Source organism: Kalmanozyma brasiliensis, assembly GCF_000497045.1.
Source record: "Kalmanozyma brasiliensis GHG001 unplaced genomic scaffold PSEUBRA_SCAF1, whole genome shotgun sequence".
In the NCBI taxonomy this organism is placed as follows: Eukaryota; Fungi; Basidiomycota; class Ustilaginomycetes; order Ustilaginales; genus Kalmanozyma; species Kalmanozyma brasiliensis.
The window spans coordinates 1,603,349-1,622,866 of NW_015961948.1; the positions used below are offsets into that span (position 1 = coordinate 1,603,349).

The 19,518-nt window shown below is 58.4% G+C and overlaps 8 protein-coding genes across 8 annotated transcripts; 4 read left to right on the forward strand and 4 right to left on the reverse strand.

Annotated features, from left to right (window-relative positions):
• Positions 1–1,762: 1,762 nt before the first annotated feature.
• PSEUBRA_000605 (uncharacterized protein) lies at positions 1,763–5,980 on the forward strand (the record flags this gene model as incomplete). The annotated part of the gene is made up of 1 exon (XM_059464426.1): positions 1,763–5,980. The coding sequence occupies one exon, from the start codon at positions 1,763–1,765 to the stop codon at positions 5,978–5,980; it is 4,218 nt and encodes a 1,405-aa protein (XP_059321005.1).
• Positions 5,981–6,321: 341 nt separating this feature from the next.
• Positions 6,322–9,186, reverse strand: PSEUBRA_000606 (uncharacterized protein; the record flags this gene model as incomplete). Its single annotated transcript, XM_016436222.1, has 1 exon — positions 6,322–9,186. The coding sequence occupies one exon, from the start codon at positions 9,184–9,186 to the stop codon at positions 6,322–6,324; it is 2,865 nt and encodes a 954-aa protein (XP_016295180.1).
• A 236-nt stretch (positions 9,187–9,422) lies between these two features.
• On the forward strand, positions 9,423–10,066 carry PSEUBRA_000607 (Prefoldin beta-like protein; the record flags this gene model as incomplete). The annotated part of the gene is made up of 4 exons (XM_016436214.1): positions 9,423–9,462; positions 9,551–9,746; positions 9,838–9,898; positions 9,986–10,066. The coding sequence occupies 4 exons, from the start codon at positions 9,423–9,425 to the stop codon at positions 10,064–10,066; spliced, it is 378 nt and encodes a 125-aa protein (XP_016295181.1).
• A 139-nt stretch (positions 10,067–10,205) lies between these two features.
• Positions 10,206–12,101, reverse strand: PSEUBRA_000608 (3'-5' exonuclease domain protein; the record flags this gene model as incomplete). Its single annotated transcript, XM_016436229.2, has 1 exon — positions 10,206–12,101. One exon carries the CDS (start codon positions 12,099–12,101, stop codon positions 10,206–10,208), a length of 1,896 nt encoding a protein of 631 aa, XP_016295182.2.
• Positions 12,102–12,785: 684 nt separating this feature from the next.
• Positions 12,786–13,998, reverse strand: PSEUBRA_000609 (Ribosomal protein S17e; the record flags this gene model as incomplete). Its single annotated transcript, XM_016436235.1, has 2 exons — positions 12,786–13,220; positions 13,996–13,998. 2 exons carry the CDS (start codon positions 13,996–13,998, stop codon positions 12,786–12,788), a joined length of 438 nt encoding a protein of 145 aa, XP_016295183.1.
• A 1,256-nt stretch (positions 13,999–15,254) lies between these two features.
• On the forward strand, positions 15,255–16,218 carry PSEUBRA_000610 (Ribosomal protein S8; the record flags this gene model as incomplete). Its single annotated transcript, XM_016436217.1, has 3 exons — positions 15,255–15,275; positions 15,364–15,475; positions 15,959–16,218. The coding sequence occupies 3 exons, from the start codon at positions 15,255–15,257 to the stop codon at positions 16,216–16,218; spliced, it is 393 nt and encodes a 130-aa protein (XP_016295184.1).
• A 572-nt stretch (positions 16,219–16,790) lies between these two features.
• Positions 16,791–17,876, forward strand: PSEUBRA_000611 (Glycoside hydrolase, family 8; the record flags this gene model as incomplete). Its single annotated transcript, XM_016436197.1, has 1 exon — positions 16,791–17,876. One exon carries the CDS (start codon positions 16,791–16,793, stop codon positions 17,874–17,876), a length of 1,086 nt encoding a protein of 361 aa, XP_016295185.1.
• Positions 17,877–18,015: 139 nt separating this feature from the next.
• PSEUBRA_000612 (Aminoacyl-tRNA synthetase, class II (G/ H/ P/ S), conserved domain protein) lies at positions 18,016–19,374 on the reverse strand (the record flags this gene model as incomplete). Its single annotated transcript, XM_016436226.1, has 1 exon — positions 18,016–19,374. One exon carries the CDS (start codon positions 19,372–19,374, stop codon positions 18,016–18,018), a length of 1,359 nt encoding a protein of 452 aa, XP_016295186.1.
• Between the last annotated feature and the right edge of the window lie 144 nt (positions 19,375–19,518).

Here is a 19,518-nt window from a genome sequence, read left to right on the forward strand (position 1 = left end):
GCACGGCATGGCATGGGATGCTATCGATCAAGCTGCAGTGTAGGCTGTACGCCCATTTGAGAGTTCGTCCGGGTTAGCGCTGATTGATGGATGCACGGATGCAACGTGGATGAAGCAGACTCGGATCGGAGCCCATTGTCGATGCTGATCGAGCAAGCGGACAAGCCACTCCGCACAGCAAGCAACCAGGAGCTGAGCTCCCGAGCACAATGGAGCAAGCGCCCCTCTGTCCAAATTAAGAAACCACGCTCGGCCGCATGATCGCAGGTGTTGATGCTTGAAATGAATGCTGCTGCAGTGTGAGTGATGTCGTCGCTCGCACCACGCCGACCAGGGCCTTGCCTTGGATGCCGATTGTCGTGAAATAGCGGACGATCTTCATCGCACAGAGGCGGGACAAGGATGCTGATGAACGCCGGGATCGAGAAGCAGAGGTTCGTCCGTCGAAAGTCGGCTGTGCTGTGTGTCATGGTAGCCTGTCCATCTGTCAGCTCGGCTTGTGGGCCGCTGACAGCACGACTTGTTCCTGTTTCAGAAGCCGTGTCCAAGATCGACGCAGAAAGGCGCTAAGGGACGATAGGCTTGAGCGAGATCGGCGGGTGAGACTTGCTTCTACCGGGTGTATGAGCTCGCACGGCAAGACACCGGGTGATCCGCAGCGGTCACTCAATACATACACACGCTTTCGGGTGTTCCCTTCTTTGGTCTTGCCGCGCTGTCGCCTGACCCTTCTTTGCGGCAAATTCAGCTCAAGACCAACAGAGAAGCCGGCGAGGCGATGGATTCGGCCAAACCGAAATTGCTCCTTTTGTCTGCCTTTTTGCCTTCTCCGCAATGGCGGACCGCTTCCGTGCTGCATTCGCACCGAGTGAAGGCCGGTTCAAGAGGCTTGGCCCTTAGCCCTGGACTGACCTGACTCGAAGCTGCACACACACACACCCACACACCCACACACAACGCGTCGACAAAATCATGTCACTTTCCCTGTGGGCTGCGCCTCTCTCTCTCTCTCTCTCTCTCTCTCGTTTGCGGCCTCTTCTTTTTTTTGGCAATGAGCTGCACCGCTTATCCCGTTGGCGTGCTGTCTCTTCACTTTGCTCTTACGCCCGCGCGCTTTCTGCTAAACGTGTTGATCGGCTAAGCCTTTTGCATTTGGCTGTAACCTTGCCGAGAAGAGTCTGGACACAACGAGCGGTTGCAGGCAACTTTGAGCCAAGATAGGGACAAGCGACAAGAGTGACAGACAAACCAGATAGGAGTTCAACGCGGCTGTGTGTGTGTATCTTCGCTAAGCCCACACCTAATCTGACGCGACCTCCCTCTCAACCTCGCAGCCTCGAACCGCTCCGTTTGCCTCTTCCCCTCAACCCCATCCGCCTCTTGCTCCCTTCTTGCTTCACACACACCCGCTCCCACGGATTCGATCCATCGCTTGTTCTTTCCCACCATCGTCACAACAACTTCAAGGACGAGCATTCGCAGATACCCACCGCCCATACCACACCGTCATTGCTGCCGTCATTCTCCTGCGCAGGCCGAACCCACCCTAGAACACCGGCTTTTCAGCATGACTTGTGCCTTGACTGCGCCAACCATCAACGCTTGATCTTCATCACCTCCTGGAATCCCGACGCTGCACCATCTCACCGCCACTCCTACCGCAATCTCCTTTCTGTCACGCAGTCGCTCGACAACTCGGTCGCTTCTACACATGCTGTCATAATCCTGCCACTTGGCTCGCACCATTGCTTGCCCCAACACAATGCCACCCGCCGCTGGTCTCGGGGGCATCTGTCCTCCGGGGACGATCGCCAAGTCCAAGAATGGCACTGGCGCCGTCCCAGGTCCATCCAAACCAGATCTCAAGGCGTTGCGAGAGCAGGCCGCTGCCAACAATGACGACGAAAGCAGCGACGACGAAGAGACCACAACAGACGACAGCAGCGACGAGGAAGCTGCCTTGGAAATGGACGGTCAGGAGCTATGGACTCAGACCTACTGCCTCACCTGTGATTGCCTCATCGAGCCTGGCGAGGGCATTTCCAAGGCCAACGCAGCCACAGCAGCAGGCACATCCTCTCCTGCCACACACACCACACTCAAAAGTCGCTCGGGCACTATTAAGGCTCGTGGATCTTCCAATGCGTCCGACACCAACCCGCCCGCTGTGGACGAGACCAAAGCTACCAATGGCTCCAAGCACTCGCCCACCGCTACCAAATTAGCAGGCTCTGGTGACCTCAAGAGAACCAATTCGGCCGGTCGTCTTCATGCCAAAGCTGGCGCAGGTCCACTCGGTCCACACAAGCGCACAGGCAGCGCTGGCAGTCGTCTTCACGCTCTCAGCGAGCTTCGTCCCACCACCAAGCTTCACGATGACAAGGGAAAAGCAAAGGCTTCCACAAAGAGCCCTGCCGCCTCTCGATCCAACTCACGACCCGGCTCAGCTGCCAGCAATCGTTCCCACAGCAACAGCAGCGGCCCTTCCTCCTTCAAGTCCAACGATGCCGCCGCTTCATCCAACGCCAACACCACCTCCGACGGTCAGGCTCGCGTAAAGAAGCGTGGCTTCCTCGGTGGTCTTGGCTTGACTCCCGCCGCTCTCAAGCAACAGGAAGCCGAGCTCGCTGCCAAGCGCAAAGCTCCTACTCCGCTTTACTGTTCCGAGCGCTGCCGCCTCATCGACGAGCGACGTTCCTCCGGTCTTGGCGAGCTCACTCAGTACCTTTCGCAGCCACTTGCGCCCCCTGTCACCGCAGCATGGACAGGCCCACCCGCTCCACACTGGACACGAACCGCTAGTGTCTCTTCCATTCCGATGGCCGCCACTGCGGAAACACCGGGGAGCGACTGCCTCTGCCCTGAATGCATGGACAAGTACGTCGACTCTGGGAGCGCCAACGGTGCAGCTATCCCGAGTGGCGCCAGCGACACAGCTACCGAAAGCTCGAACGGGTACATGTACGCTCGCGGAACCGTTCAAAAGCCACGCACTGCCAGTGGAAGACTCATCACGCCGCTAGGTCTCGAAAATGGCGGCGTCGAAGGCTACTTCCCGCAGTACGCGCCCAACTATGCCATGACACCCGCCAGTCAGAACAGCCCAAGGATTCGCAATCTCGACATGAGTCAACTCGCGAATACCGGCCGCGGTTCGTCGATCCCCGCTCGCTCATCCTCAGCAGCTAGCGGAGGAAGGACAAGCACAGCTGGCACCAGCTCAGAGAGTGGCAGCAGCATGTGGGAGCCACGACTCAAGCCACGCACCAACTCAGGCGCTCGAAACGGCAACGCCAACGTCTACCACGGCACCACGCCTGATGGCTACACCGTCGAAGGCAACCCAAGTAGCTCCGCGTCGGGCCTGTCCACCAACACTGCCACGCCCGCCATCACGCCCAGGCAATCCATGATCGTGCCCCCAGACTCGGACTCGCACAATACTGCAAAATCCGCACATCGCCTTTCCGTACCTGGCTTCGCTCCTGATCCGGAAGCTAGCGAGGAGGGGAAGCGCGCCACCTCGCCTGCAGCCACCCTGCCGCGCCGACCTGAATCTCGCCAAAAGCGAAGCTCTCTCCTCCTCGGCACGAGCCCCCTGAAGCTGCTTGACAAGGCAAGTCAGCACCACGCTGCTCCCTCGGTGGACCTCTTCAGCGACCATGTCGGCAGTCCAGGCGCTCGAGGCTCGCTGCTCTCCCGCAGTCTTGCCAGCGAGCACACGCTCATAGGCGCCAGCGGGATCACCCTGAGGAACCAACAAACATCGCTCCTTTCGTCTTCGCAAGAACATGCCAATCTCGATGCGTCACGGTCCCAATCACAAATGCCTCAAGACGCACCCGTTGGTCGACGTCCTTCTGCCTTGTCGCAAAGCTTCTCTTCTCGCACCTTTGCAGAGCCCTCCGAGATGGATCAGAACTCGCAGCGCACAGACGACCAGGACGGTCTCAGCATGGCTGTCGGCAGTCTAAAGCTTGCCCAGTCCCGTACCTCAGGCCCTCATGCGCCTGGTACGCGGCGCGGCACGGATGCATCCGATTCTCGACCCACCGACGTGCGACGTCGATCGCTGTTCGGCGTGGCAGGCGCTCCCTCGCGCCGCGACTCGACTGCCATGTCCATCTCGAGCTCCAACTCGGGTTCGAATAGCAGCGGCTGGCTTCGCTCGCTGTCCTCCGCTTGGCTCAACTGGCGATCAACCGCCTCGCCGGCACCGATGCCGAACGAGTCAGATGTCTTCCACACCACAGATGACAGCGACGAATGGCCGCCCCACGGCTCTGTTCACACTTCTCGGCGCGAGAGCGGTGCATCGCGTGGCAGTGGCCACAAGCCCCCCTACGCTCAGAAGCGAGCCTCCTCTACAAGAGACATCAGCACCGCCAGCTCTCTGGGTCAGCAAAACAACATGCTGCGTCCGACAGACGTATCACGCCAGCCCTCGGAGGATCGTAGTGCAGGTGTGACGCCAACGCAGAGTTTGGTAGCCAGACCCACGATTCGTCGCGGTCATGTCCCTGCGTATGTTAGCGAGATCGGGCAAGAAGGCGGCATCCCCGGCGATGCCACGTCAGCCGAAGCTAAGGCGGAGGACAGCAGCATGGCAGACCCAGCACAGCGATTGGCACGCGCTCGCGTGGACAGCTTCACTCGGATCGCAGACGCCGATGCAGCGCAGAAGAAGGCCAGCAAGCGCAGGAGCCGTGACATTTCGGTGCTTCCCCCCTTGCTGGCTCCCATCAGCCGCTCCGGCAGCAGCAACAACCTGTACGCGCAGATGCCCAGGAGCGCACGAGCTTACTCGACCGGCCGAGCCTGGACCGCCGCCAACACACCTCAGATGTTTGTTGGCAGTGCTGGTTCGGCTCACCAGCAGGCCGGACCTGGTCCCAACGCTCAGATGGCTCACTCGCCGACGCTGATGCGCAGTCCTTACCACAGCAGTCTCGCCTTGACGCAGGACGCTTCACGTGCTGCGATGTCGCCTGCGAGACCGAAGAGTGCCGCAGGCTATCACTCGGTGCCGTACAGCGCCGGAACTTCGCCACGTGCCAAGGGTCTCGGATGGGGCGCCATGACCTCGATCGCTTCGCCTCCCAATTCGTCGGCGTCGGCCGCCTTTCCTCATCACGCCACTCATCGTCAGAGCATCAGCTACGGCCACGCTGCTGCCGTCGCCAGCCGACAATGCGTCAACCAGGCGCAGAGGCCGCATCACCAGCATCACCACAGTCACCAGCATCAGCACCATCACCACGGCCACCATCATCAGCACCACCACCATCATCACCATCACGGCCAGCGTGTGCACTCATCAGGACAACAGCAGGGGTCTGGTCAGGGCGACGAGCTTGCTCCCCTCGGTCATGTGATGAATCTCGGCGTGCTGCCAAACAGCACAGGCCAGCCCGTTCTCGGCCGTCACTCGACCATGCCAGTCACCTCGCATCGTAGCCCGACACCCAGCGTGCCCGAAGACGGCGGCGAAATGTCCTCCCAAGATCTGACATCGGGTGACTTTGTCAGCCGGCCCAACTCTGCCATGGGCAACGGCCGACGTCACCACCGCACCTCGCTGATGCCCCCTCCTCGCTCGCGCTCTTCGGTCGGGATGCACCCGCACCGATCCGATGCCTCGCTTGCGCTGACCCCTGCGTCCGAGGACGTCGTCGCAGAAGACGGCGCACAGCATCCGGAACCTCCACGCACATGGAGCTACGATCACCTGTCGGGGCTCAAGACGTATCCGATCCTGCAGCTCCCCGACCGCGAGACGCACGACGTGTACGACGCCGCGTGGGGTCTCGACGCGGGTGGCCTGGCAAAGCATCTCGGCCAGGACGCGCGCACGCCGCGTATGCGACAGGGCAGCACCGACGCCGGCCATGAGCATCGCGCCGACGAGGCCACCGACGCCCGAAACACCCAGATGGGCTTCCAACCGCACAGAAAGAAGCTCTTCTACTTTGATGCTTGACCTCTTCTTCCATGGACTATCCCGACGCCACCACGTCGTTCTTCTTTTCTTCGTCGCTTCTCATTCGCACGCATTTCCCCTCGCATTCTTATACAGTCTCTAGTTGCAACCGTCGTCATGGGATCAATTCATCCTTTTCTCTCTGCTCGCAATCTTCTTTCAACGTCGTGAGAAGCTTGTCTCTGTCACCACGCGTCATGAGGTCGAACCATCGCTCTTGTCGCGCTCATTCCCCTGAGTGCTGCGAATGAGCCTGACATCTCAGTCTTTGTCGATCACACCGTGTCATCGGGTCTTCTGTCCTTCGTCTCTTGATCTTCTCGCGTGCTGTATTGCACACTCTACGACATGCCAAACACCCTCGCTGGCACAGTGACACTCTGCTTGAGCCTCACCACCTGGATCCCCCGCTCTGCCGCTTGGCCAGTCTTCCACTCGCTCACCACGCGATTCGCCTCGTACGGCCTGACCTCCTCGTGCGTCGCCAGCGTGATATGCGGTACCCACCTCTCGCCTTCCTGGGGGTAATGCATCTCCTGAAAGCTCTCCGCGATGCCTTGGGGTGCGGTCACCGCGTCGATCGGGAAGGTCAGCACCTTGCCGCGCTCGTAGAGGAGCGTGCTCAAGGTGACGCTGAACGCCTCCTTCGCGGTGGGGGTGGAGAGGAGGGACGTGTAGAAGGCCCATTTGGCGTCGCCTTCGGGGGTGGAGAGGGACGAGTTGTGCACGAGGGTGATGTGCGGTCGTTGATTGAGTCGACCTTGCTCTCGCATGTCGGTGTAGAAGTTCTCCAAGTCCTCGTCGGAGGAGGTGGTGGTCGTGGTGGAGAGGAGCGAGTCGAGCAGCCCGCGAACATCCAGTTCGACAGCCAACCCAAAGTACCTCGGCTCCTTCCTCGCTTCCACCACACTCGCCTTCTTGGTCACCTTCCACCCCTCCGCCCTCTCGATCGCCTCTCGCAGCCGCCCCTCGTCCGGCATCGCCCACCCTAGCGCCTCGATCACACTACGCAAATTCTCCCCCGCACTATCCCCCACCTTCAACCGCACCACCTGATCGAACCGTGCATCACCCCACCCTTCCCCGCCTTCGCCCCGTCCACCCGTGCCAAACGGTTGCAGCGCCTCCAAGAATCGCCACAGCACCACCTCGTGCGATCGCATGCCACTCAGCGTGCTCGCGTCCGGGTCGGCGATCAGGGTCTGATGGTTGTCCCCCCTGCGCTCGATGCGAGCCGCACAGATGCGATGCAACGTGTTCAACGGTAGACTGTCCAACTCCCATGCCAGAGCAATCGTCCTTACCCTTCCCACATCCGGTTTTGCCTTCCCCTTCCCCACCCCCCCGGCAGTCGGGGTGGACAAAGTCGAAGCGAGCGACAAAAGTTCATCCCGATGCTGGAACAGATGGTTGTTCTTATCCGCAAACAACACATACCCCTTGTCTGCCGCGTGCGTTCGCAGATCCTTCTCGAGCGCGGAGAGAAAGCCGGTACGTTTTTTGAACTCGTCCGACTGCACATGTCCCACGCTAAACAGGTGCGACAGGGCAAGAGCGAGGATCGTCTTGCCGCATCCGGGGACAGCGATTGGCACAAGAAGGGTTTTGGTGAACTCCCGCGTGTCCTCTGCCGACTCTGGTGGGGAAGAGGTGGTTGGGAGGGTGGAGAGGTGCGAGAGGAAAGCGGTACGCATGGCGATGATGCCTTTGTTCTGCGTAAGACCTGCGAAGAGAGAGGGTTGAGCGGGGACGGTGGGAGTCCCGTAGAGTCGGTCGTAGCACCATTGGATGAACTGAGCTGTTTCGGGGCGGGAGGAGCGAGGGTTGGGAGGTGGGGGTGGGAGAAGGCCGGAGGCGATGGCGGCGGTTCGTGAGGCAGCAGCGACAGCGGCGTGCTGCTTGGCCTGTTGTTTGCGCTGGCGCTTGAGGGCTGCTTTGGAAGTCGGTTCCCCGTTTTCTTCGGGTTCAGGTTCGGTGGGCTGTGGTGTCGGTGCGTCTGAGGTAGATTCCGAGGATGAGGAAGGAAGGGTGGCAACCTTGGCCTCCCACTCGGCCTTCTCCTTCACCATCTTGCGCGCCAACTCCCTCCAATCCCGATACATCAGGTACGGCTCGTCGAACTTGACCTTGTAGAACCACGCCTGTCCGGCCTTGTACGGCGGAGACACTACGCCTTTCTCCCCCTTCAACCTCTCCATCTCCTCCTCACCGGGCATGTGCGTACGGATAACGAAGCCTTCAATAGCCTCGCCCTCCCATGCGCCCGTCTGCTCGATCTCGGACGTCACCCTCTCCACCTCCTTGAGCGAGCCCAGCTCGAGCCATCGTGTCGGTATGAACCCCCATTCCTTTGCAAAGTCGTCCACCTCGCGCATCCCCCGGGTTCGAAAGTCGACCGAGTTCGAGTTCAACCCGTGCAGATGCAGGCCCGATCGCGCTTCACTGTACGCCAGAACGTGTTCTTCGAACGAATCGTCGCACAGCTCGAACGCTGCTGTCTCGTTTCTCCTCCACAGCTCGGCCGCCAGCTCCTCTTCCGTCCGCCCCACCGAGGCCAGGTGGCGGCGCAACCACTCCTCTCCCTTCTGCGCGTGGCTGATCTCGGCATTCTCGTTGCGACCAAGCGAGTGTTTGGATGTAACGACAAGTTGTGTGGGGGAGAGAGCGGCGATGAAGATGATGCACCCGTTCTCCTTGAACGTCATGACGTACGGCGGTGTTGTGTATGCAGCGATGGACGCAGGTTTGACCCAGGGCAGTTCGGAGAGGTTAAAGAACTTGTCGTACCCTCGAACGACGATGCGGTGCGAAGAGGAGGAGGAGGGGGAGTCGATGCGCTCGGTGAAGAGGCCGCGAGCGAGGGTGGGGAGCTCAGAGCCTGTGGAGGTGGACTTGCGATAGGCGAATTCGGACACTTTCCAGGAGAGGAGGTGGTGCGAGGCGACGAGGTGGCCGGTGGATCGGATGAGGGGTTTGGGACGAGAGCGGGCGGCGTCGAGGGCGTGCACGAGGGCGGTCGCGGAGTCCAGCTCTGCGAGATGAGTCGGTGTGAGGACGGAGGAGGAGGAGGAGGGGTCGTCGGACAGCGAGAGGGCTGCAAAGGCGGACGAGGGGCTGTTGGGCACCTTATCCGCCGCTGAAAGTCTCGCTTCCTCGGTCGCTCCATTGCTGCTTATAGGCATGCTGGCCTGGTCTGCCGCCGACATGGTTAGCGAGCGTGTATGATGTTGAAGGGAGTCAGGAAGAAAGTGGAGGAAAAGAGGCGAGGTGAAGCGAGAGAAACTTTATTTCTCCGACGACAAAGTCAGGGTTCAGCAGCTGCGCAGCGCACGCCGAAAATCGCTTCTTGTTAGGTTGGAGAGAGAGAGGTGTTGGTCTCGCGCCATGACCACCGTCGTTCGCTTCTTCGCTACGTCCATCTCCGCATCACACACAAGACACAATGGAGGCGGCAGTGACAGAGTATCAGAAGTTGCAAGCTTGTAAGCATCGCTTATCTGTCGCCGCGTGTAACACTGTCGGAGCGATCCTGTTGCTGACGATCTGAATGCCGCTTTGCACGACGAACAGCCTTCCAGACAGCCGTGGAGGCGAGGCAGCAGCTCGACTCGCAGCTGCGCGAGAACGAACAGGTGGCCAAAGAATTCGGCAAGCTCAAAGACGACAATCAAGTGTACAAGCTCATCGGACCTGTGCTGGTGAAGCAGGACCAGGTCGAGGCCAAGACGAATGTCGAGAAGCGCATCGAATTCATCAAGGGCGAGATGTGAGTTATCAACACCCAAGGGGCGACGAAGATGAGCAGGAACGACAGTGGGCTGACGCTGACTTCTGTTCTGTTTGCGACACGATGACAGCGAACGAGTCGAGACACAGATCAAGGATCTGACCGAGAAGACAGAGAAGAAGAAGGTCGAGGTAAGTGCGCTCATCACGCGCATAAAGGAGCCTGCGTTGGAACGTATGCTGACCTCTGACCCGCCGACATGATTGGACGCCAAACAGATCGTCGCACTCCAAACAAAAGCGCAGCAGCAAGCCGCAGGATCAGCATCGTCACAAGGAGCACCAGCAATCTCAGCCTGAACGCATTTCTCACAAGGCTCGAATACGATGCTAGCATGTCCTTGATACTGTACAACGATGAATCTATGCAAAAACGAGCGATTCCTTCCGAAGACGCATGCAAAGGCGGCCTCCGCGCACAACTCCCGTGAGAGCGACTTCATCGAGATGTGTCGACCACCTCGACCTCATCATCGCTCACCTCGACGACCTGCCATGGGGAGCTCCATTTCAGCGCTGCAGCCCCCTTGGCGCTGGTCTTTTGAACCGGTGCTGGCCTCTTTTGCGTTTTCGGGCTGGACAACAACGACCCTCCTTCGTCTTCACTCCCGCTGGGACTGCTGACAGCGTCGCGCCATCCCAGAGCTCTCGCGAGCCCTCTATATTGGCTCAACGAAACCTTGCAAGCCGGTCCGGCTCCCTTCATCTCGTGTTCGAGTCTCCTCTTGTCTGCCATGGTAAAGTCGTCCAAGATGCCTCTCTCGCCTGCCCCTTTACCGGAAGCAGCCCGCTTGGCCTCGCTGAGCGCTTTGTTGAGGTACATGGCCGCAGTCGTGATTTTGATCTTGCTCGAGGCGGCGATCTGGTCGAGCGTCTGCTGCGAGTATAGCCATCTACTCATGGCGCGGTCGTGGGCCAGGTTGACCCGCGAGACCGTGACAAAGTCGTCGTCGCTTTCGATCTTTGGATTGGCACGAGGTTTGGTGGGGGTGATCGCGGGAGGCTTGGCCTGGACCGGCTTGACTGGCGCCCGACTGGGCGGCGCAGGAGGTGCTGGAGCCTCTGGTTGGATCGTCCGTAACGCTGGCCTCCAGTTCTGCTTCTGCCTCTCGAAAGCCTCCTGCTGCATCTTCTCCTCGAGCAAGTCGTAAGCGCTCGCTTTCAAGGCTTGCTCGAGCTCCATGGCTGGGTTTGCTCTGGCAGAATCGATTCTGTCCAACTGTTCTAGCAGCCACTTGTCCGTCCCACCCTCCGACGCGCTCGGTTTGAAGTACTCGGCCACGGCTCGCAACACTTCTAGACTGGCAAACGTGTCGCTCGCTGCATACTCGATCTGCTCCGGGTCCAACGGGTACTTCTCCCAGTCGCTCACCCGCACGCTGTCCTTCCGGAGCTTCCGCCCGAGGTAGATGCGCGTAAGGTCTCGCAGGCTGATCAGGTGCTTCACGCTGGCCCATCTCTCGGGCTGGGCTAGCTTGACGAGGTTGCCGAGCTCGAGGACGTTGCGTGTATCGATGGCGTAATCGCGTTGCAGCTTGAGCGCGTCATTCTTGATCGCTACGCCCGTCTTGATGACATTTGGATCCTCCAGGATGCTCTTGAGCAGAGGCGGCACGCGATGCGACATGGCTGAAAGGTGGATGATGAGAATGAGCGAGGGTGAGCAGATCTGGAGGAGGGCAGTGCGATTTGGGCCCGTGTAGTGGTTGAAGTTCCACTCGAGGTCGAGACCCATCGGCCCCGGGCCAAGACAGGCGAGAAGCTCAGACGCTTCTTCGTAGTCTGCGGTGTACGCAATCATTGGCGTCTTGAGTCGCGGTGTCGTGCCTCGAGAGGTGGTGCCGTTGGGTAAGAGCGGCTGATCGAGCGTGTAGGACGAAGACGAAGGCTTGCTGAGCGGGCTTAGGAAGCTGGACCCGGCGGAGTGTGGCGGCCCGGCCGGCAACTTGTGAGTGTACACTTCGAGATGGCGCTCGAGCTCCTGGCGCTCGGCCTCCTTGGCTGCTTGCGCAGGCGTCAGCTTCGGTTGAAACACCTTGCCCGGTTTCGACCGCCATTTGCCTTTTGCAGCGGCGGGGGTTGGTATGCTGTCGTCCCACTTGGCGCCGTGCGTCGACTGCCACGTCTTGGGCAGCTTGCGAGCGCCTGCCTTTGTTCCGGATCGCATCTCGTCCAGAACCTCTGAGCCCCACTTGTATTCGTTCGCGGTGGTATGTGTCTTGTAGGATCGATGTGTCGAAAGGCGAGTGCTAGAATGAACAAGGTTCAAGTTGAGGACGGCATGCTGACGGGTAGGTATCGAAGAGCGTGAGAGCAGGCATGCCGCTAGCTTCATTGCTCGCGTCGACAATCCACTTTCTTCGATCCTTAGCAATGCGACGTTAGCCCCATACCGATGGCTAGCCGCGAGGAGATGGTGAGCCAAAGCAGCATGAAGTGCGTGTGACCTTTGCAGGCGTAAACTTTCGTCGACAGGGTCCACGCCGTCGCGATTCGCACTCCGACTCGCACGCGCGATCGATTTATTCAAACTGTTAGACTCTTGCCTCAGAAGGCAACCTACAGCTTTCCTTGTCGACCAAGTTGCTTCAGGTCGTCAACAACGTCGACTCATTCTCAGTATCAGGGGTGGAACGCAGCTGCAAGCGACCCTTGGCACAGGCTCCAAACAAAACCACAAGCTTCACGTCAACGCGCATGATTAGAGCCTAAAAGAACCCCTCTTCTGCGAGAGATCCCGTTTGATTTTGGGGTGTGCGTTCCCGAGAGCGGGATGAGAAGTTGCAGTACAACAGGTGGAACGATGCACGTGTATGTGTGTGCGTGTGCAAGTATGAAAGACCAAAGCGAGCAGAAGGTCTACGCGATGGTCAATGATGCGAAAAGATGGTGATGATGATAGTACATATCCGTCGATGCTGCTCTACCCAGACTTGCTGCTGTGATCAACAGTCGAATGGCGGACCGGAACAGAATCGAGGACATCGGAGCCAGGGATGACGACGAGCGGGCGAGACGCTTATCGGCGGCCGGCACCGGGGACGTGACGGCCACGTCGCTCGGGAGCCTGGTAGGCAGTGACGGGGGCGGTGACGGTGACGGGGAGGCTGTCGAAACCGAACGAGCGGAGCATGTCCTTGGTGTCGGGGTCAACCTCGAGGCTGCCGGGAGCCGAGGTGTCGAGAGCAGAGACCTCGGGAACGTACTGGTCCTTGCGCTCACGCTCCTCCTCCTGCAGCTTGAACGAAATGCCGCGGACGGGACCACGCTGGATACGCTTCATGAGGTGGGTGGTGAAACCAGCGATCTTGTTGCGCAGACGCTTGGAGGGGATGATGGCGACCTCATCGATGACGCGCTTGTTCTGGTGGAAGTCGACGTTCGAGAGACGGGGGTAGTACTTCTCGATGAGCACGCGCGAGGCACGCTTGGTAGTCTTGGTGCGAACACGACCCTACGATGTTGGAAAGTGGTGTCAAGGTGCGATCAAGCGAGAAGAAACAAGTCAGCAATCTGTTGGACGGAGTACCACGCATACGAGCAGCAGCATGACTGGTGGAATGACGACGACGGGCGCGATAACAGCAGCGCAATGATGTGGTGGAAGTTTGGTTGAGTTGAAAGATGAGCAGCTGGCAGATGGTCGGACTCTGCTTGTTGTCGGCCTAGAATGCTTTCTAGGATCGTAGGTCTTGAGCCATGCTCTGAATAGCATCGGGCTGCGGGATTGATACGTAAGCCTACACGATCGACGCATTTGTCGATATTGGAGGACAGAAGTATGGGTCGAGCAGCCGAAGGTCGATGGTGTCGCTTCCGTCGGCGTGGTGTGCGGATGTGCTGATACCATCTCGTGACGGCCATCGTCAAGGATGCCGATCGTTACGACGTTTCGCGTAGACCTGGTCCCTGACCTTGGTGAAGACCATGCCAATCGAGACCACATTCGACAAGTCGGTGCACCTCCTTGCCCTAACTTTCCATCATCATCCTTCTACCAAATGCTGTGGTCCCACCTATTATTGCTGGTGCGTCTTCGAACGTCTCTTCCTGCGATGCTGTTCTCCGCCTTCTACTGGTGTTCGCAATGCATACGTGTCTGTGTCTGTGTCGATCTGTTTGTGCTGGTGTGTAATCTGCGATATTGCATCTCCTGTGTTTCTACTGCTGCTGCTATCGTTCCATGCGTCGTATGTGTCGTGTGCTGCTGCTTTGGTGTTGATGCTTACCATGTTGGATGATTCTTGACGTTAGAGTAAGGTGACGGTAAAGTGTGATCGTGAGGGAGAGGAAGACGATGACGAGCAGAGTCGCTTTGGCACACTCACTGGCTCACAGGCTGGAAGCACAGTCTGTCTGAACGTGTCGAGGTCTCGCCGGCTGCTGCTCAGTCTCGCCTTGACCTGGCTTCGAGGGCGAGACGCTGTCAACGGCTGAGGTGTGAGGCACCAGAGCCAGGCACGAGTCTTTCTGCCCTTTCTGATATTTAAAAAGCTCGGCCGAGGCAGCAACGTGACTCTGTCGAGTTGAATCGAATTGCCTCGTCCATATTCGAAATTGGCCTGAAATCTGACGTGGACAATTTTGAATCTGTGCTGCGTTGCTGCCTTGTTTTTGGCTCTTTCGCTGAGAAGACAAAGAACAGGCAGCAGACAGCGATGGGGTTCCGACGAGACGGCGACTTGAGAAGATTGCAAGTCAACGTCCTGCCAGCCAAGGCCACGCAGAACTCAAGGCAGCAGGCTGGCAGTCTGGGAACCTTGGACGATGGTGACATTGAAGGCATGTGCTCGGCTGCGCGTTTGAGGTTCGAGGGTGGTGCTTGTCGTTGTCGCTATCCGCTTCTTCTTTACTCTTGTCTTCCATCAATCGGTCCTCTATCCAGCACCTCTTCAAGGTTAGTAACAGTAACCACAGGCGTTCCAACGACGACACGACCGACCGACACACCCTGGGATCTACATCAGCAGTCTTCGTGGCCCCGACATACCACCGTTCTACACAGCATGACCTCGACTACAGCAGCAAGGACAGCAATGGCAGCCTCGACATGCTGTCTTGACACAGGATGAGCACCAATCATCGGCGCTCTCTATATTGAATTGCATCCTTCATCAGCCTACACTCGACCCTTGGCACCTCTGCACCACACGAGCATGGACCTGTATTTGGCTGGTTTGAAAGCAGCCGACAACGCCCTGAAAGCTCTCGGTGAAGACCACGGAATGTCGAACAGCATGCTCCGCAGCTCAGCAACATACTCAGCTTTGACAACGACACTTCAGTGCATCGGCTAGTGCACCCTCTGTCGTCGACTTGTACCTCGCCAGATCCGTCTTTTGGCAACCCATCGTGTCCCTTTGTCGGTCGGCTCGTCCCGGGAACGTCATCAGTAGTCACGACTGGCGCAGAACAGGTCCAACTAACAACCACATCTCTGTCGACACTCTCACCTGTACCTGCCCAGTAGATCACATAATCGCCCATCATGGTTCGCATTTCCGTTCTCGTAAGTTTCTCTTCGCAATTCACTCGTCATTAGCATTCCTGCAAGAACTCTCGCTGACGTTTTGTTCATCTTTCGATTCCGTCCACAGAACGACGCCCTCAACAGCATTGTCAACGCCGAGCGCAAGGGTAAGCGCCAGGTGCTTGTCCGACCTTCGTCCAAGGTCGTCATCAAGTTCCTCTCGGTCATGCAGAAGCACGGTAAGTTTCTTATCATCACCGGCACAGCAAAGCACAGCATCCATTCGCATCATCCACGCCGTACACCAAAGGTCACCGTGGCAACACAAAGAACATCACACACAACATCGCCTAGGTTGTAGCAATCTGGACGACATCAGTTCGGGACGGTGCAGATTGGACAAGTGCTTGGACGACAGGACGTGTAAAGGACAACACCCCGGAGTTATAACTAATGGGCAACTGGCTTGTAGCTCTCGAGCTGCACATACCAGCGTTCATCTTTAAGGCTCCGGAAGAGCAAAGCTGCAATTGCTATGCTTACCGCGTGGAAGGGCAACCATTCGACCTCATCTGCGCAAATTTTCAGCGTGCTACATCCTCCCATTTCTCCCCTTCTCTTCCCCACCTTCACGATGCTTGCTTTGCTGTGCCGCGATGTCGCACCATGATCTCGGAGCAAGAGCACTGACTGTTTACGTTGCATTTGTTCCAACGCAATAGGCTACATCGGCGAGTTCGAGGAGGTCGACGACCACCGATCCGGCAAGGTTGTCATCCAGCTCAACGGCCGTATCAACAAGTGCGGTGTCATCTCGCCCCGCTTCAACGTGCAGCTCGGTCAGATCGAGAACTGGGTGCAGCAGCTCCTGCCCGCCCGTTCGTTCGGTTACGTCGTGCTCACCACCTCGGCCGGTATCATGGACCACGAGGAGGCCCGTCGCAAGCACGTTGCCGGCAAGATCCTCGGCTTCTTCTACTAAGCGTCTCACCCTCCTCTCCAAACCAAAAAAGATTCCGTGTCCCACCCATGCTTGGGTTGAGACACGAAGAGAACCGTCACCATTTTATCCTCCCCCTGTGCTGAGCTTCTGTTCAGCCCCAGCGTCGTACTCCCCCATCCCGAAGCGGGAACGAGGGCCTTGTCCAATAGACAGCGGTCGCTCGTAAGGGATCCAGGAAACGGCGCTGGTCTTCACACATATCGCCCCGACCGTCATTGTACAATACTGTCGATCTTCCTACCTCATGCATCATATCAAATGGCATTCAAACCACATCAACTCTCTCAGTGTGAAGGTGACAGCGGGCAACGCATTTGAGGCTAGAATCGGCATGCAGGATCGGCATGCAGTCCATGCATGAGAGGGACCGGGAAAGCGGAGCCGGCGGGAGCGTGGCTGTGCGTCAAACAAAGCTTACTCTTGGACAGCGTGTGGAACCAACACTTTATGAACTCTTTGCCGAGAGCAACACTTTCAGGAGAGACCACCCTTACGCCCTCCCTCGCGCCTCTTTCCCATCTCGCCAGCCTCATCGGAGCCCTCTCCCCAATATGGAGGCCAAGTACGTCCAGTGGCGCGCAACATACCTGCGCAGCTCGCCCGCCGGCCTGTTCTGCTTCTACAACGGCAAAGGGGAGCATGGGGACGCGCTGACCTGCTCCGAGGCGCACGGGTATGCGATGCTCATCGCGGTCCTCCATCGCAATCGCGCGGACTTTGATGGTCTCTTTTCGTTCTTCCTTGCCTTTCGCAACGGGAACGGGTTGATGAAGTGGCAGATTCGATCTCCGGATCCGCCCACCGCCGTGACGCAGCTATACGTCGACGAGGACGGCTCGACCTCTGCTACCGACGGTGATATCGATATTGCCTCGTCGCTCTATCTTGCCACTCGGGTGTTTGGCGAGGAGGATGGACGGTATCGTGCCGAAGCGGATGCGTTGACCAGCGCGATACTGAGGTATACCATTCATCCGGAGCTTGGGACGCCCTTGTTGGGCGATTGGGCCAATCGCGATTCGTCCGACGGAATCAAGCTCTACGACGCGACCCGAACCTCTGACTTCATTCTGTCCGCCTTCGCACTCTTCGCCCGCTACCATCGGGATCCTGCCGAACGCCAACGATGGGAGTGGGTGCTGGAGAGGACAAAGCACGTCGCCCTCTCCTGTGCTGGTCCGACAGGGTTTCTCCCTGACTTCCTCCAGTGGGATGGCGCAAAGTGGTGTTCAACAAAAAAGAAGCTCCTCGAGTCAGACAGGGACGGCGCGCTCAACTGGAACGCCTGCCGTACACCGTGGCGCCTCGCTCACTACCTCGCCGTCACAGGCGACACGACCATCCTTCCCATGCTCCAGCACGCCCATCACACAGTTAGGTCGGAGAAGGCGTTCAAATTCCCAAACATCCCAGCAGGCGTACAAATCCACGGACACGTCAAGGCATTGGAGGACTACTCGGATAAGGCGTTCATCGCGCCCGTGGGGTACTTATGCTATGTTTTGCGCGACGCGGAGGGCCAGATGCAGTGCGTCAGGGCGCTCGAGGATGAAGCGGAGGGTTATTTTGGGGATACGATCGATCTGCTCATCGCTGAACAGGCGAGTCATGCGCACGAGTGGTTCTCAGGGCCATGACCAGCTTCCGCATCAATCCCTTTCTTCTCATCATCGCATTTCTAACGCACATCAATGAACCTGGCTCTGAATCTGCGATGTGATGCCTACAAGGCCCAATGATGAGATTGCAAAGACTGTAGAAAGAACGGACAGATGTCTACTTCTTCTTCTGGCTGGTGGTGTTCTTCGGCAACTCCCTGACGTAGGGCAAGAAATCCCTTCCTTGCATGTACGGCTGGAGCACAGGAGGGATCTTCAACCCGTCCTCGGTCTGCCAGTTCTCCACGACACAGCAGAGCGCCCTCTCGGTGGCACACAGCGTTCCGTTCAACATGTGCACGAAAGTCTGCTTGGTGTCGCCAGGCTTCTTGAATCCGCACCTGACATCCAGGCGTCTCGACTGATAGTCGGTGCAGTTGGAGCAGGAAACGAGCTCCTTGTACTCGCCCTGGAAGGGGAACCATGCTTCCAAATCGTACTTGGCCGCGGCGGCGTTGTTGAGGGCGCCCGAGACGATGGCCACGACGTGGTAGGGCAGCTGGAGCGACTGGTAGAACTCTTCCGAGTTGGCGAGCATCTGGTCGAGCATCTCCCAGGACGAGGCCGGGTCGGTGATGCAGAACTGTTCAACTTTTTCGAATTGGTGGACGCGGAAGATGCCCCAGGTGTCCTTGCCGTGCGAGCCGGCCTCTTTGCGGAAGCAGGTCGAGTAGCCGGCGTAGCGGATGGGCAACTGCTTGGCAGGCTCGGTGAAGACTTCGTCAGAGTGCAGCGCAGAGATGGGCTGCTCCGAAGTGGCAATGAGGTACTTGTCGTCTTCGTCGCCGGTGACCTTGTAGAGCTCCTCGTCGAACTGGTCCAGCTGCGCCGTCTTGGCCATGACCTCCTTGCGCATCATGAAAGGGGTCATGATCTTCTTGTAGTTCTTCTTGCGCAGGAAGTCGAGACCGTAGTTGATGAGCGCCTGGTTGAGATCCACGCCGTCTCCGGTGAGGAAGAAGCCGCGGTGGCCGGAGATCTTGGTGCCGCGCTCAGTGTCGAACAGCTCCAGACGGTACATGACTTCGTGGTGGCTGAGGATGCCCTCCTTCTTCTCGACCTGCGCGTTGGGTCCGTCCGGGTGCCACTTGCGCAGCTCAGCATTGTCATCCTCCGTGTTGCTGATGGGCACCTTGTCGCCCACAATGTTGCCGATCTGCATCGCCTTGGTCTTCATCTCCTGCTCCGCGGCCACGACGGTGGGCTTGAGGTCGTTGACCTTGGCGTCGAGCTCCTTCTTCTTGGCCATCTGCTCGTCAGCGTTCTCCTTGGCCTTGCGCAGTTTTGTGATCTCGGCCTGGACGGCGTTGACATCTCGACGGGCCACATCGAGGTCCTTCTGCAACGAGACCCAGTTCTTGTAGAGAGCGAGCACCTCGTCGACGAGCTCTTCGGGGGCATTGCGCTTCTTTTGGGAGTCCTTGACGAGCTGCGGGTTGCCGCCCTTGTCGGGCTGTAGGAGGAGGAGATCGATCATGTTGTATAGAGGAGGAGCGGTGATGGTGTGGTCGTCGAAGAGGGAAGTGTTGGTTTCTCTCTCGAAAGTCAAAATCTGAGTAGGGTGAGCGCAGCAGGGTTGACTGATTCGCTTTCTCAGGTGTCCAAGCGCAGCTCTAAAGTT